The sequence below is a fragment of the Salmo salar genome, chromosome 19 (assembly GCF_965601325.2).
Source record: "Salmo salar chromosome 19, fSalSal1, whole genome shotgun sequence".
Taxonomy (NCBI): Eukaryota; Metazoa; Chordata; class Actinopteri; order Salmoniformes; family Salmonidae; genus Salmo; species Salmo salar.
Window position 1 is genome coordinate 10595001 of NC_138309.1, and position 15000 is coordinate 10610000.

Genomic DNA, 15000 nt, shown 5'->3' on the forward strand with positions numbered 1-15000 from the left:
GTCCTCACATATAAACTCAACCCCTACCCTAGAGCAAACTATCTCCCCCCCCCCAACCCGCTCTCTCTGGTTCAATAGAATTACTACCAATATAAGCTGTGTTATACAGCGCCGCTGAATTACTAAGAAGTGTATTCAAATGAAACCGCTCGACAAATTGGAATTGATTTTCCCGTGAATTTGTGAGGGATTACATTATTCAGCCTGGCGTCTCTTGTGGTGCAGAGACCAAAACAACACACTGTGTCTTTCTGTTAAAGCTAAACGCTGGGTTATGCCTTCCACTCCTATACAGGAGACGGCAGACATTGTAACTAGGGTAATATTTGTATTCATCCCCCTAATGGTTAAGGTTGGAAATGGGTGTAAAGTACTGATGCTAGATCTGTGGTTAGGGAACATTTCTACCTTGAGCGTACAAAGCTTATTATTGAATCGTGAGGCCTTGTGAGGTCTGTACAGTGGGACAAGTAGACAGTCATTAGCCGTGCGCTTCACATTCGTTAACAAAGTCTCTGATTCAGAGTCCATCACCCTCCTTTGATCTGCTTCAATCACAGACGCCACTGAAGACTCCTCAGCTGCAATCGCTCAGTTACACTGACAACCCACAGCTGGCCAGAGCTGATGCAATGTGAAGTGTGTGTGTCTTACCTATCAGTTCTTTGTTTCTGATGTCCAGGGCCATATTCCTGAGTGCAGTGGCCACGGCACACACCACACGGTCATTGTCTATCCTCAACAACTCCACCAGGATAGGAAGGCCTTTCTCTTTACGCACCGCAGCCCGGATATACACAGACCACTGGAGAGAGAGGGGGAAGAGTTAGACTGACGGACCACTGTAGAGGGAGGGGAAGAGTTAGACTGACGGACCACTGTAGAGGGAGGCGAAGAGTAAGACTGAAGCCAGGAGGGGTTGAGTTATACAGTACAGTAGGACCACCCCTACCTTCCAGCTGCCTGCAGCCAGGTTCTGCAGTGCTCCAGCCGCTCCCTCCAGTGTATCAGGGTTGGAGCACTCTGAAAGCAGGGTGAGGTAGGGCTTCACTATGGACGGGTGCCATAACATCTGGACCCCTTTAGGAGGGTCAGCTGAGTCTTGGAGAGGGCCTACACCATCCCACTATAGGAGGTGGGAGAGAGAGGGGCAAGAGAGATAGAAAGAGCGAAGGGATGGGAGTGAGGGGGTTGTGGGGGTAAGGAAAAAGGAAGTTAGAATACTATTCTCCCTATTTCTTTCTCCACATCTATCTCTGCGCTTTCATTAGCAATATAGCTGTGTATGCCCCTCAAATTCCCACTTCTCCGTAGAATAAGACTAGGCAGTACACCCTCCAAGCAACAGCTCTGAGTCTATATGTCAAGATAGAAACCTTTTCCCTTTGATCAATCAATCAAAGGGAAAATCTTCATGATGCCTACTCTAGGTTCTGATCTGCCTAATCTAGGTACTGATCTGCCTAATCTAGGTTCTGATCTGCCTAATCTAGGCTCTGATCTTTGATGATAAAACCTTTGGGAGATTGAGGAGAAATATAACTTGAACAGTGCAGATAATGTGCCCTAACAGTTATGAATGTGGTGAAAACTTTTTGGAGACATTTTGTGTTTTTAACTGTTTGTAACCAGAGTGAATGAGAGCTGAGCTGATTGAACAAAGCCTTCATAGCTTGTGCGCAACAGAGCATATGATTGGTCCGAGGGGAGGGATCTGAGCGAATAGAAAAGCAGCAGTAGTAGTGACTGATGCCTGGAGTGTGATGGTGGGAAGAAATAACAAGTGATTGAAGGTTTGAGCCAAAAGAAAAAGAGAGACAAAGATGCTCATCTGACAGTTAATACATAATAAAAGAGTTTGTGGTCTTTTAATGTTCTCTGTTTGAAGATTTCACTTGATTCATAATTTGGATCATCATTTATTAGTCTGTCCCTTCAGAAAATCCCTGCAGTGAACAAACTACATGGCTTGGCGGGAGCTTTTACCATATGTGTTTGCCTGTACTGTGTGTGTGTGTGTGTGTGTGTGTGTGTGTGTGTGTGTGTGTGTGTGTGTGTGTGTGTGTGTGTGTGTGTGTGTGTGTGTGTGTGTGTGTGTGTGTGTGTGTGTGTAACAGGGTTGGTTATGCTTCCACTTGCCACTTCAAAAATATATATTTAGATGTTTATGTATTGAGATCGTCTGTGCGTGTCTGTCTGTGCGTGTCTGTCTGTGTGTGTGTGTGTGTGTGTGTCCACCTGGTCCTGTCCCTTCTTCTTCTTCTTCTTCTTTCCCCAGCAGCCTGAGGTCTCTCCGTCACGTCCGTTGGCGTCACACAGCAGACCGTCCAGCTCTTCTGAACCCAGCTGCTGGCCCTGAGATGTCTCCGCTGCCAGTCGGTAGGACAGGTTACGCAGTATACACACACAGTTTTCTATGGTCTACATGGGGAGAGGGGAGAGTGTGGGGAGAGGAGGGAGAGAGAAAGGAATATGATAATTTAACCTACTAAAGAGCATGTACCCTACGAAAATGTGTGTGTGTGTGTGTGTGTGTGTGTGTGTGTGTGTGTGTGTGTGTGTGTGTGTGTGTGTGTGTGTGTGTGTGTGTGTGTGTGTGTGTGTGTGTGTGTGTGTGTGTGTGTGTGTGTGTGTGTGTGTGTGTGAAGCAGCACTTAAAAGGAAGAGTGCCTAATTCCATCCGAGAATCGGGACGTGCTCGAACTTCCAAATTAGTTTAAAGAAATTCTCTCAAATTAGGAAAAATGAGTCCGAAACATCGTATCACACTCCATTTAACATTGTGTTAGGAGAAGACGAATTAGCAACAGCAGAGGAGTGTGTGTGTCTGTGCGTGTGTGTTAGCGTGTGAGTGCCTGTGTAAAGTATCACACATAAGGAGCGTTTGGAAGTGATATGGAAAGCAGACTACGTGGAAATAACAAAGAAAAATCATCAATCATTTCGTAGGACTCCTGTTTTTTAGAAGTCTCTCAGACCGATCCTTTACACAAGCAACTACAATGACGCTAATTGAACAGAATACCTAGACTGACTATATAGCTTTTCTGGCATTACAGACATAATACAAAACACTGAGTTGTTCCAATTAGCTCCAACAGACCTGTTAGAGGAGACCTGTTAGAGGAGACCTGTTAGAGGAGACCTGTTAGAGGAGTTAGTTGTTTACCTCTGAAAATAGCCGAGGTAAATAACTCTAGAGGTAAACAAGAGGTAAACAACTCCAGCGGTAAACAGGTAAACAACTCCAGAAGTAAACACAGGAAAACAACTCCAGATGTAAACAACATGTAAACAACTCCAGAGGTAAACATCAGGTAAACAACCCCAGAAGTAAACACAGGTAAACAACTCCAGTTGTAAACAACATGTAAACAACTCCAGAGGTAAACATCAGGTAAACAACTCCAGAGGTAAACAACAGGTAAACAACTCCAGCGGTGAACAGGTAAACAACTCCAGAAGTAAACACAGATAAACAACTCCAGAAGTAAACACAGGTAAACAACTCCAGATGTAAACAACATGTAAACAACTCCAGAGGTAAACATCAGGTAAACAACCCCAGAAGTATGGAGAAAAGAATGTATGAAATGTATGCATTCACTACTGTAAGTCGCTCTGGATAAGACCGTCTGCTAAATGACTAAAATGTAAGTAACCAACAAAGGTAAACAACTCTGGAGGTAAACATCAGGTAAACAACCCCAGAAGTAACCAACAAATGTAAACAACTCTGGAGGTAAACTACAACAGGGAATGAAGGTTGGTTTAATTTCACTTATTGAACAGAGTGACAGGATAAAGGTAGAGAAAGAAAGTGGGAGGTAGAAAAAATAGAAGAGAAAGACAGAATATAAAGATTAAAGAAAGAGAGAGAGAGAGATAGAGGCTAGATCAGGAGGACAGAAAGTCCATAAAAATAATGAAAAGTGTCACCCTGTCAGAGTGTCTCCTAATAACTTGGGACTAGTCAATGACAATGGCTATTGGCCCCATGCTTGCCAATCAATTCTCGTTACTGTGCAGAGAGCAGAGATGGGCGAGTTGTTAGAATGGCTAAGGAATGAAAGAGTTACATTCCAAATCGCTATTTCCATTATGAAAGACGTGTGTTTTTTCACTATCTAATCCTGACGTGGGGTTTTTCAATGACAGACGTATTTGTTTAAAATGTATCACTTGATGGTTTTATTTCAAATAGACAAATAATCATGTTTTTTGGCAAAATGCTACAGTTCCTTCAGAAAGTATGTCAAGAGCGTGCGAAGCTGTCATCAAGGCAAAAGGTGGCTACTTTGAAAAATCTCAAATCTCAAATATATTTTGATTTGTTTAACACTTTTTTGGTTACTACATGATTATTGTTATTTCAAAATAGTACAAATAAAGATAAACTTTGAATGAGTAGGTGTGTCCAAAATTTTGACTGGTCCTGTTTGTAAATGAAATATTTCTGTATTTCATTTTCAATAAATTACCAAACATTTCTAAAAACAGGTTTTTACTTTGTCATTATGGGGTATTGTGTGTGGATAGGTGTCACATCTGTCGTCAGGAATGGACCAAGGCGCAGCGGGTTGCGTGTTCAACAACATATTTATTAAAGGACGTTGACCATGGAAAAAACAAGAAAATACAGCAACACGACAGGAACAGTTTTGCAGGCTAACAAAACGCAGTGCAAAAACAACTACCCACAAACACAAAGAAAAACACACACCTGTTTATAGGACTCCCAATCAGAGGCAACTAGAAACACCTGCCTCCAATTGAGAGTCCAGCACCCAACCTACACACAACACAAAACCCCTGCCACGTCCTGACCAAAACTAATACAATTACTCCCTCTGCTGGTCAGGACGTGACAGTACCCCCCCTCCACCTAAAGGTGCAGACCCCGACTGCACCAAAAAGACAAGACAAAAAAATAAAATAAAAAATAAAAAATCCCCCTAAACTAAAGGGAGGGAAGGGAGGGTGGCTGCCATCAACGACGGCACTGTGCTACACCCCCCCTCCCCAATTCACCTATATAGGAGGCGGCTCAGGTGCGGGACGTGGACCTCGCTCCACCTTCGGCGTCGCCCACTTAGGTGGCGCCGATGGCTGCGCCGGGCAGACCGGCCACTCTGGCTGACCCGAGCAGACGGGCCACTCGGGCTGGGCCGGAGGACAGGCGGGCCACTCGGGCTGGGCTGGAGGACAGGCGGGCCACTCGGGCTGGGCCGGAGGACAGGCGGGACACTCGGGCTGGACCGGAGGACAGGCGGGCCACTCGGGCTGGGCCGGAGGACAGGCGGGCCACTCGGGCTGGGCCGGAGGACAGGCGGGCCACTCGGGCTGGGCCGGAGGACAGGCGGGCCACTCTGGCTGATCCGGGCAGACGGGCCACTCTGGCTGATCCGGGCAGACGGGCCACTCTGGCTGATCCGGGCAGACGGGCCACTCTGGCTGATCCGGGCAGACGGGCCACTCTGGCAGATCCGGGCAGACGGGCCACTCTGGCATCTCCGGGCAGCTCTGGCGACTCCAGACTGGCGAGGCTGGGCTGACGCACTAGAAGCCTGATGCGTGGGGCTGGTACAGGACGTGCCAGCCTGGAGACACGCACCTCAAGGCTAGTGCGTGTAGAGGGGAATACTGGACCGTAGAGGCGCACTGACGGTCTCGAGCGCAGGGTTGGCATCACCCCTTCAGGCTCGATGCTCACTCTCCCCTGGCACATGCGGGGCGCTGGTACTGCGCATACCGGCCTGAAAATACCAGGCCTCACCACAGCACCTACCCCAAAGCACGGGACCTATCCAGTCTGTTTATGTCCAAAAAGGGTACGGGGAGCTGGCCTGGGTCTCCAATCTCCCCCCGCCAAACAGCCCTTGTGCCCCCCCCAAAAAAATTATTGGGGCTGCCTCTCGGGCTCCCTTACCCGCCGTATTCCCCAGTCCTCGCCAGAATTCCTCCGCTGCTTGGTCCTGGTATGGTGGGTAGTTCTGTCACATCTGTCGTCAGGAATGGACCAAGGCGCAGCGGGTTGCGTGTTCAACAACATATTTATTAAAGGACGTTGACCACGGAAAAAACAAGAAAATACAGCAACACGACAGGAACAGTTTTGCAGGCAAACAAAACGCAGTGCAAAAACAACTACCCACAAACACAAAGAAAAACACACACCTGTTTATAGGACTCCCAATCAGAGGCAACTAGAAACACCTGCCTCCAATTGAGAGTCCAGCACCCAACCTACACACAACACAAAACCCCTGCCACGTCCTGACCAAAACTAATACAATTACTCCCTCTGCTGGTCAGGACGTGACAATAGGTGAGAACATGTTGCTTTTTTAAATCCATTTTGAATTCAGGCTGTAACACAACAAAATGAGGAATAAGTCAATGGGTATGAATACTTTCTGAAGTCACTGTATATATCCTCTTCACTTTCAGAGAAATTAGTAGTACTGCTAGGTTTTACACAGCCAAATGTAACGAATAACTACATTTCTATTTTTGTACTTTTACCCCTTTTTCTCCCCAATTGGTAGTTACAGTCTTGTCCTATCGCTGCAACTGTCTTACGGACTTGGGAGAGGCAAAGGTCGAGAGCTATGCGTCCTCCAAAACACAACCCTGCCAAGCCATAATGCTTCTTGACACAGTGCTCACTTAACCCGGAAGCCAGCCACACCAATGTGTCAGAAACATTGTCTAGCTGGTGACCGAGTCAGCTTGCAGGCACCCGGTCCGCCACAAGGAGTCGCTAGAGTGCGACATGGAAATCCCAGCCGGCCAAATCCTCCCCTAACCCGGATGACGCTGGGCCAATTGTGCACCGCCTCAAGGATCTCCTGGTCACGGCCAGCTTTGACACAGCCTGGGATCGAACCCGTGTCTGTAGTGATGCCTCCATTTTGAATTCATGCCTTAGACCGCTGCGCCACTTGGGAGGCCATAAATAACTACATTTCTAATAAAGAACTGCACAAATTATACATTTGTGACATCAATATTGCAAAAACATTTTTTAAATAATTAAATACAGTAACATGAGATCTGTATGTAAAACATTTACATTTTATATTTTTGTAATTTAGCAGATGCTCTTATATAGAGTGACTTACAGTTAGTGCATTCATGTTAAGATAGCTAGGTGAGACAATCACAGTCAAATATACAGGATACGAACATTTCATTCCAGCTAAACAATGGATATATAGCGTTTTTCCAAACAAAAGAAATGTCATACACATCAAAAATCTATGAATCAAAAATCTGAGAACAGTAATATTTTACACACATATGAAAGTACCCATAAGCAATCCTTTCTGATGACAATTGGTGGATATAGCGTTTTGGAAATAAACTCCTCATTTAGAGAGACTAAGCTAAAACAACCTTGAGAAGGTAGCCATCCACAACATTTCTCTACTATTGTATTGAACTGATGGACACACACACGCAGACCCCCACACACACCTTGCTGTCGATGTCGTTGCTGCCCAGAGCGGTCTGTATGATGTAGAGGAGAGAGTCTGTCAGTCCGTCACACTCTCTCATCCTCCTCCTGGCCTCCTCTCCAGCAGAACTCACGTTTCTGAAACACAAAGAGGGATGGGGACAGGTCAGAGATAATTTGATACACCACAGGGTATGGGGCTGTAAAACTCTAACATTGGGATTCGGGAATGATATCCACCCAAAAGGGAAATGCAAGATTTTTGTAATCTTTAAAAAAATATATTATATATATATTTTTTACCCCAATTTCGTGGTATCCAATTGGTAGTTACAGTCTTGTCTCATCACTGCAACTCCCATACGGACTCGGGAGAGGCGAAGGTCAAGAGCCGTGCGTCCTCCAAAACACAACCCAACCAAGCCGCACTGCTTCTTGACACAATGCCAACTTAACCCGGAATCGAGCCGCACCAATGTGTCGGAGGAAACACCGTACACCTGGCGACCGCATCAGCGTGCACTGGGCCCAGCCCATCACAGGAGTCGCAATGGGACAAGGACATCCCTGCCGGTCAAACCCTCCCCTAACCCAGACGACGCTAGGCCAATTGTGCGCCGCCATATGGGTCTCCCAGTCGCGGCCGGCTGCGACAGAGCCTAGACTCGAACCCAGAATCTCTATAGGCACAGCTAACATTGCAATGCAGTGCCTTAGACCACCGTGCCACTCAGGAGGGAAATGCAAGATTGAACCAGAATGAAGGGAAAAAAATGAATATGTTTGTGTGTTTGTGAGCATGTGTGTGTGTCTGCTCTTTGTGCGTACCCAACTAGTTTTTACAGTCACATTGGATTTATTAACTACAAAACGTTAAGGCTTGTTTTTAATTCTGGTGCCGCTCAACACATACACGCTTGTTAGCTAGCTTTGGTCCAGGGCATGGAATTGAGCCAACTCTCAAACATTCAAGTATGTATTTTAGTATAATTCTGTTATTCAGTGAAGTAATGATAGGCCTACTCAACTAGCTCTCACAATCTCATGTCAGAATTAGATGTTCATCCATGTTTCCCAAATGTAACATTTAGAAGTTGTTGCAAACATCAAATTTCGAAGTGTTTAGGGTTAGGTTTAGGCATTAACTCCTAATTCTTAAGGTTAAGGAATTAACTCAGAATGGTTAAGGTAAGGGTTAAGGTTTGGGATAGGCTTAAAACAAAAATAAAAATAACTACTTTATATTGCTGAATTCGAACCTCTGGAATCAGATGCTAACGCCCATCCGCCATCTATGTCCACAATGCCCTAGCAAAACCGAAACCTACTTCAATATAACGTCGCTCACTGTTGCCCCTAATGGCCGGTTTCCACTTCATCTCCCAGCGTCCTCAGAGATGGACGGATGTCGAATGCTGACTTGAATCACGGGTGACCTGGCTGTGCATACCTGCCTTCGAAAAGTATTCAGATTCCTTGACTTTTTCCACATTTTCTACGTTACAGCCTTACTCTAAAATGGATTAATACAAATGTAAATCCTCAGCAATTCACACACAATACCCCATAATGACAAAGTGAAAACAGGTTATGAGATTTGTATACACATTTATAAAAACAAACTTGTTTACATAAGTATTCAGACCCTTTGCTATGAGACTCAAAATTGAGCACAGGTGCATCCTGTTTCCATTGATCATCCTTGAGGTGTTTCTACAACTTGCTTGGAGTCCCCTTGTGGTAAATTCAATTGATTGGATATTATTTTGGAAAGGCACACACCTGTCGATATAAGGTCCCACAGTTGACAGTGCATGTCAGAGCAAAAACCAAGCCATGAGGTCGAAGGAATTGTCCGTAGAGCTCCGAGACAGGATTGTCTCGAGGCACAGATCTGGGGAAGGGTACCAAAACATTTCTGCAGCATTGAAGGTCCCCAAGAATACAGTGGCCTTCATCATTCTTAAATGGAAGAACTTTGGAACCACAAAGACTCTTCCTAGAGCTGGCCGCCCGGTCAAACTGAGCAATCGGTGGAGAGGGGCCTTGGTCAGGGAGGTGACCAAGAACCCAATGGTCACTCTGACAGAGCTCTAGAGTTCCTTTGTGGAGATGGGAGAACCTTCCAGAAGGACAACCATCTCTGCAGCATTCCACCAATCAGGACTTTATGGTAAAGTGCCAGACGGAAGCCACTCCTCAGTAAAAGAAACATGACAGCCCGCGTGGAGTTTGCCAAAAGGCACCTAAAAACTCTCTGACCATGAGAAACAAGTTTCTCTGTTCTGATGAAACCAAGATTCAACTCTTTGGCCTCAATGCCAAGCATCACGTCTGGAGGAAACCTGGCACCATCCCTACGATGAAGCATGGGGGTGGCAGCATCATGCTGTGGGGGTGTTTTTCAGTGGCAGCGACTGGGAGACTAGTCAGGATTGAGGCAAAGATGAACGGAGAAAAGTACAGAGAGATCCTTGATGAAAACCTGCTCCAGAGCACTCAGGACCTCAGACTGGGGCGAAGGTTCCCCTTCCAACAGGACAACGAACCTAAGCACACAGCCAAGACAACGCAGGAGTGGTTTCGGGACAAGCCTCTGAATGTCCTTGAGTGGCCCAGTCAGAGCCCGAACTTGAACCCGATCTAACATCTCTGGAGAGACCTGAAAATAGCTGTGCAGCAACGCTCCCCATCCAACCTGACAGAGCTTGAGAGGATCTGCTGAGAAGAATGGGAGAAACTCCCCAAATACAGGTGTGCCAAGCTCATACGCAAGAAGACTCCAGGCTGTAATTGCTGCCAAAGGTGCGTCAACAAAGTACTGAGTAAAGAGTCTGAATACTTCTGTAAATGTGATATTTCAGTATTTTTATTTGTATAAATCTGCACAAATTTCTCTATTGGGTATTGTGTGTAGATTGATGAGAAAAAATTCAATTTAATAACATTTAGAATAAGGCTGTAACGTAACAAAATGTGGAAAAAGTCAAGGGGTCTGAATACTTTTCCAATGCACTTTATGTGTGTGTGACTGTGTCAATTACAGGAGGCTGGTTTGAGGAGCATTGGGAGGGTGGGCTCATTGTCACGGCTGGAATGGAATCAATGGAACGGTACCAAACACATCAAATACATGGAAACAACTTGCTGGACTCAGTTCCATTGATTCCATTCCAGCCATTACAATGAGCCCATAGCTTCTCCCACCAGCCTCCTCTGGTGTCAGTATCATTCTCAGCTGGGTACCAATGGGACTGAACCTATTTGATCCACGCACCATGCAATCTCCCAGTCAGCCATGGATGATAATACACAATACAGACTCATACACTACCTGGCTCTGTCATTTCTTTTCAGTGCTTCAGAGCCAGCTAAATCAATTGTAACAGTTCATTCAGTACAATTGCCAGATGACAGGGGAAGAAAATGATATATTTGCCGAACACATATCCCGCCAAGTCTAGCTTCTCGCTATCTCTCTTTCTGATAGTATCTCTCTCTCTCTCTCCCTTCCCCTCTCTCTGTAATGTGAAATATTCATAAAGGCATTAGCTACATGTCATTGAAGCTGTATTGATGATTTGGGGTATTAATGTTTGACACCATGCTGCTAATTTTCTTTATGGTTTTGGGTATATTGACTTAATAAACATTCAACATAGCTGGCAGCCACTGTTTTGATGTCCAAAACCACTATTTATGAACGTTCTGAATTTGCAAAAGTTAATTTGTGTGATTTCATGTGTGTTACAGTATGCACTAAGCTATTTTCTTTCATTTGTAAACTTGCTTTTTTCACATGCGACTTCATAACAAGGAGACAAGGCGACAGGGTGAGTTGTTGGTGAGGTTGGAGGCGAGCGCAGAGGACAGGAGTAGGGTGAGGACAGGACAGGGAAGATGGTCCTGTATGTATGAATAAACATAGAGACATTTGTCAGTCAGGCCAGGGAAATGAAGTGAGAGCAGCGTCCATCCCAACAGAGTGAACTGAAGCCAATCATGTGTTTCAGTAATGAGCAGACAGACAGTCAATTAGACGTTCCAGCTCTGGGCTTTGTGTTCACACTGAAGGTCAAGTCATCTCCTCTGCTCTCTGAATACCAAACATACAAATTATACTATACATGACGAAACCTTAAACTGTGCTCTCGCTGCTAACAGAGACAATGGTTCTGACAGATATGAACTCAGAATACAATATGAATTAAAGTAAATTATGGGGATCAATCCCAAATAAGGCTGACAGGATGTTTTAATTATGTTTAAATAGGCTGATTGATTAACCTGATCAACCTCAAACCTTAATGATATTCAAACACTCACATTCGAATACATTCAAGTAATTCATCATTCCAACACAACAGTCTTGCTTATGAGTAGAGATGGGTTATAAACAGTATGTTTCTACTTATAGCCAGCTTGATGTGTGAGTGGGAAGCCATCTTAATTTCCTGAGTACAGTTTTAATGAAGCAGAGAGGACACAGCCCTATCCTCACCTCTCTCCCACATCTCTCCTTCTGTTGTGGATTGGTTGTCAATAGAGACTAGCATGTCTGAGTTCCACCAGGACAGAGTAAGAAAGTAAGAAAGAAGTACCCAGACATAGACCATTGTCTAAATCAGTGGTCGCCACGGTGGAACTGCAGTGGGGTCACCAATTCATTTTGATTTTTTTATGGGAAAATATACAATTTCTTTTGAGAAAGATAATTAGAAATATATAATTTTGGGGTAAATGTATTTATTGGTTTCTTTTCATTTAGATAAGAGGTTATTTGTTGATGTAAAAATCTAAATGTACCGATTTTAAGGTTGTGAAAAACATGGGTCTCCAGAAATTCTGGTGGAAAAAATGTGAATACCACTGGTCTAAATCTTAATTTACAAGGCTGCAGAGCTGTCATAGTTTTGAGTTCAGATTTTAAACTGATTTAGTCACATCTCTAGTGCTAATTATAATGCGATAGATCCCACAAGGGGCCCAGCTTGCCGATGTAGAATGGTGGTGTAGACTGTGTAATAATATGCTGGAAACAGACGGTATGGTTTCTGAGAGGAGGTAACGCGATGATGACATCCGTCATAAGGAAAGAAAGAAAGAACTTGGGAAAATGTGAATAAGCCCCACCTAATTACTCTGTGTGTGTGTGTGTGTGTGTGTGTGTGTGTGTGTGTGTGTGTGTGTGTGTGTGTGTGTGTGTGTGTGTGTGTGTGTGTGTGTGTGTGTGTGTGTGTGTGTGTGTGTGTGTGATGGAGTCAGAAGAAGAAATAGTCTGGCCTCTCCTCTTAAACCTCTGAGACAGATCATCAGAAATCTACTAGGGGAGATTGCTGAGATTAAACACAAACACACCAACGCACACACCCTCAAACACTCTACTATATAACAAATCATATCCTCAGAGTGTGTGTAAATCTCCAGGCAGGTAACAGGTTATTTCCAGCAGTAAATGAGCCTGTTAGCCTTTAGCGCTAACGCTGCTAATTTATTATGTGTTACTCTCTATAAATCCCATCTAATGAATTAGCATACTTTGTTAGCTAATTACTTATTAAACACCTTTAGCAGAGGATTTAATAACCCACACATTAAATACTTTTATATGTGTTATTCTTAGCAGTTGAATAACTATCTACTTTCCTGTAAATAGTTTCAAAGTGAAGCCATGGTACAATTAAGCAATAAGGCACGAGGGGGTGTGGTATATGGCCAATATACCACGGCTAATGCCTGTTCTTATGCACGATGCAAAGCAGAGTGCGTGGATACAGCCCTTAGCTGTGGTATATTGACCCTGAGGTGCCTTACTGCTATTATAAACTGGTTACCAACGTAATTAGAGCAGTAAAAATACATGTTTTGTCATACCCGTGGTATACGGTTTGATATACCACGGCTGTCAGCCAATCAGCATTCAGGGCTTGAACCACACAGTTTATAATGCATTATGTATTATTTGGTATAGCAACCATTGAATAACTGTATATCTTATTGGCTTTCAAGTAAACTTAGAGTACATTTGAAATCTATAGATTTTCAATAAAGCTACTAGAAACTAGATTTTTGGTCAAGTGTAGAAAAAAATATTAGCACCAGATGGCTATCTTCTGTTGTCCAAGATATGAATAACCGAAGAGGGACTGTCTGTGTCTCTCTGTGTGTGTGTCTCTCTGTGTGTGTGTGTGTGTGTGTGTGTGTGTGTGTGTGTGTGTGTGTGTGTGTGTGTGTGTGTGTGTGTGTGTGTGTGTGTGTGTGTGTGTGTGTGTGTGTGTGTGTGTGTGTGTGTGTGAGAGACACCGGTTGCAGGGGGCAGCCAACAGATGTTTCAACAGGATTAGGGCTAGGGTGGTCATTAAAGTTTGTCAGCCGGTGGTTGTCAACCAAATAACCACCGGTCTAACGTAAAAATATTTAGCATCTCCTGGCTTCCAAGCACAGCCTACAAGCCACTGATGCAGACCTTTTGGAATATCTACATTTGAAAAAACTCTAAGAAATCCATTTAATATAGCCAACACCATCACAATATATCCATTACTTATTTTAGACAGGTCTAAAGAAACATGATAGGAAGAAAATGTAGTCTATTTCAGAAGAAAAAAATAGCAAACTCTGAGTTGTCCATATATTAGGTCCTGATCTGGCTATGCCAAATGGCTGTGGGCTACACAAGTTCATTTAGCAGAACAGATTTGCTTAGTATATATAGTATGAAGAATACTATTCAACATAGCTGAATAAAATAGACAGGATATTTTCTCCAAATGATTTCATGGAGTGTGCGCACATGCAGCTATTCTGTGTTGAGCGCTTAACAAAGAAACAGGTCATCCTATATGCTTAATTTAGAGTTATTTATGCAACTTTAGCTGTAATACAAACGTTGGGCAATATGTTTAGATTCTAAGGCTGCATGATGCAACTCTAATGATGATTTGAAAAATAGCTGCATGAAAGACATGAGCTCTGCTTTTTTTGTGCATGCTGTGCACACTTCATCAGTCTCTCATTCACAATTTGACAAGCACTGTATAATGCCACAAATTTCCCAGTGGCATCCCCTTTGTGTGGCCGTAATGCCCCCTAAAAATTCCATGTATTTTGCAGCCAGTGGCCTTTGTGCCCTTGGGCTCAATATAATCATTAGAATTCCCTTCTCCCAGCTGCGTTCTCCGAGGCATCTCTCACTCACATGGCTCTCTTAGATATCTCAGTTCTTATTAGCCAATGCCCGTCATGTGATCGGGTCCTTCTCACAGGCTACAAGTGAAGACAGACACATCGGGGACGCAACTGCACGCGTCCTTATCGAATTCCAAGGCACATATTGAAGATGTTGGATGAACTCTCAACATTTACTTTTCGTCAGCCAACAAGATGAGGCCTAACGAACAGCAAAAGCAGTAGCCTACGTCAATCTACTATCTCCCATAGTACAGAAGTTGACCTATTCTATTTTGTGGGAGAAATAAATATTCCATGCATAGTCTGGGACAGTTATGGGATGCGATAGATCCAAAATTAATACAACCACT

The 15000-nt window shown here is 44.1% G+C and overlaps 1 protein-coding gene across 1 annotated transcript in view; it reads right to left on the bottom strand.

Annotated features, from left to right (window-relative positions):
- Positions 1-15000, bottom strand: part of LOC106578422 (catenin delta-2) — a 422676-nt gene that overhangs the window by 58545 nt on the left and 349131 nt on the right. The window contains exons 16-19 of the mRNA XM_014157182.3: positions 7480-7597; positions 2239-2421; positions 953-1126; positions 655-805 (exon numbers count right to left, since the gene is read on the bottom strand). Of these exons, the coding sequence (XP_014012657.3) occupies positions 655-805; positions 953-1126; positions 2239-2421; positions 7480-7597 (626 nt within the window). The remainder of the gene's footprint in view (positions 1-654; positions 806-952; positions 1127-2238; positions 2422-7479; positions 7598-15000) is intronic.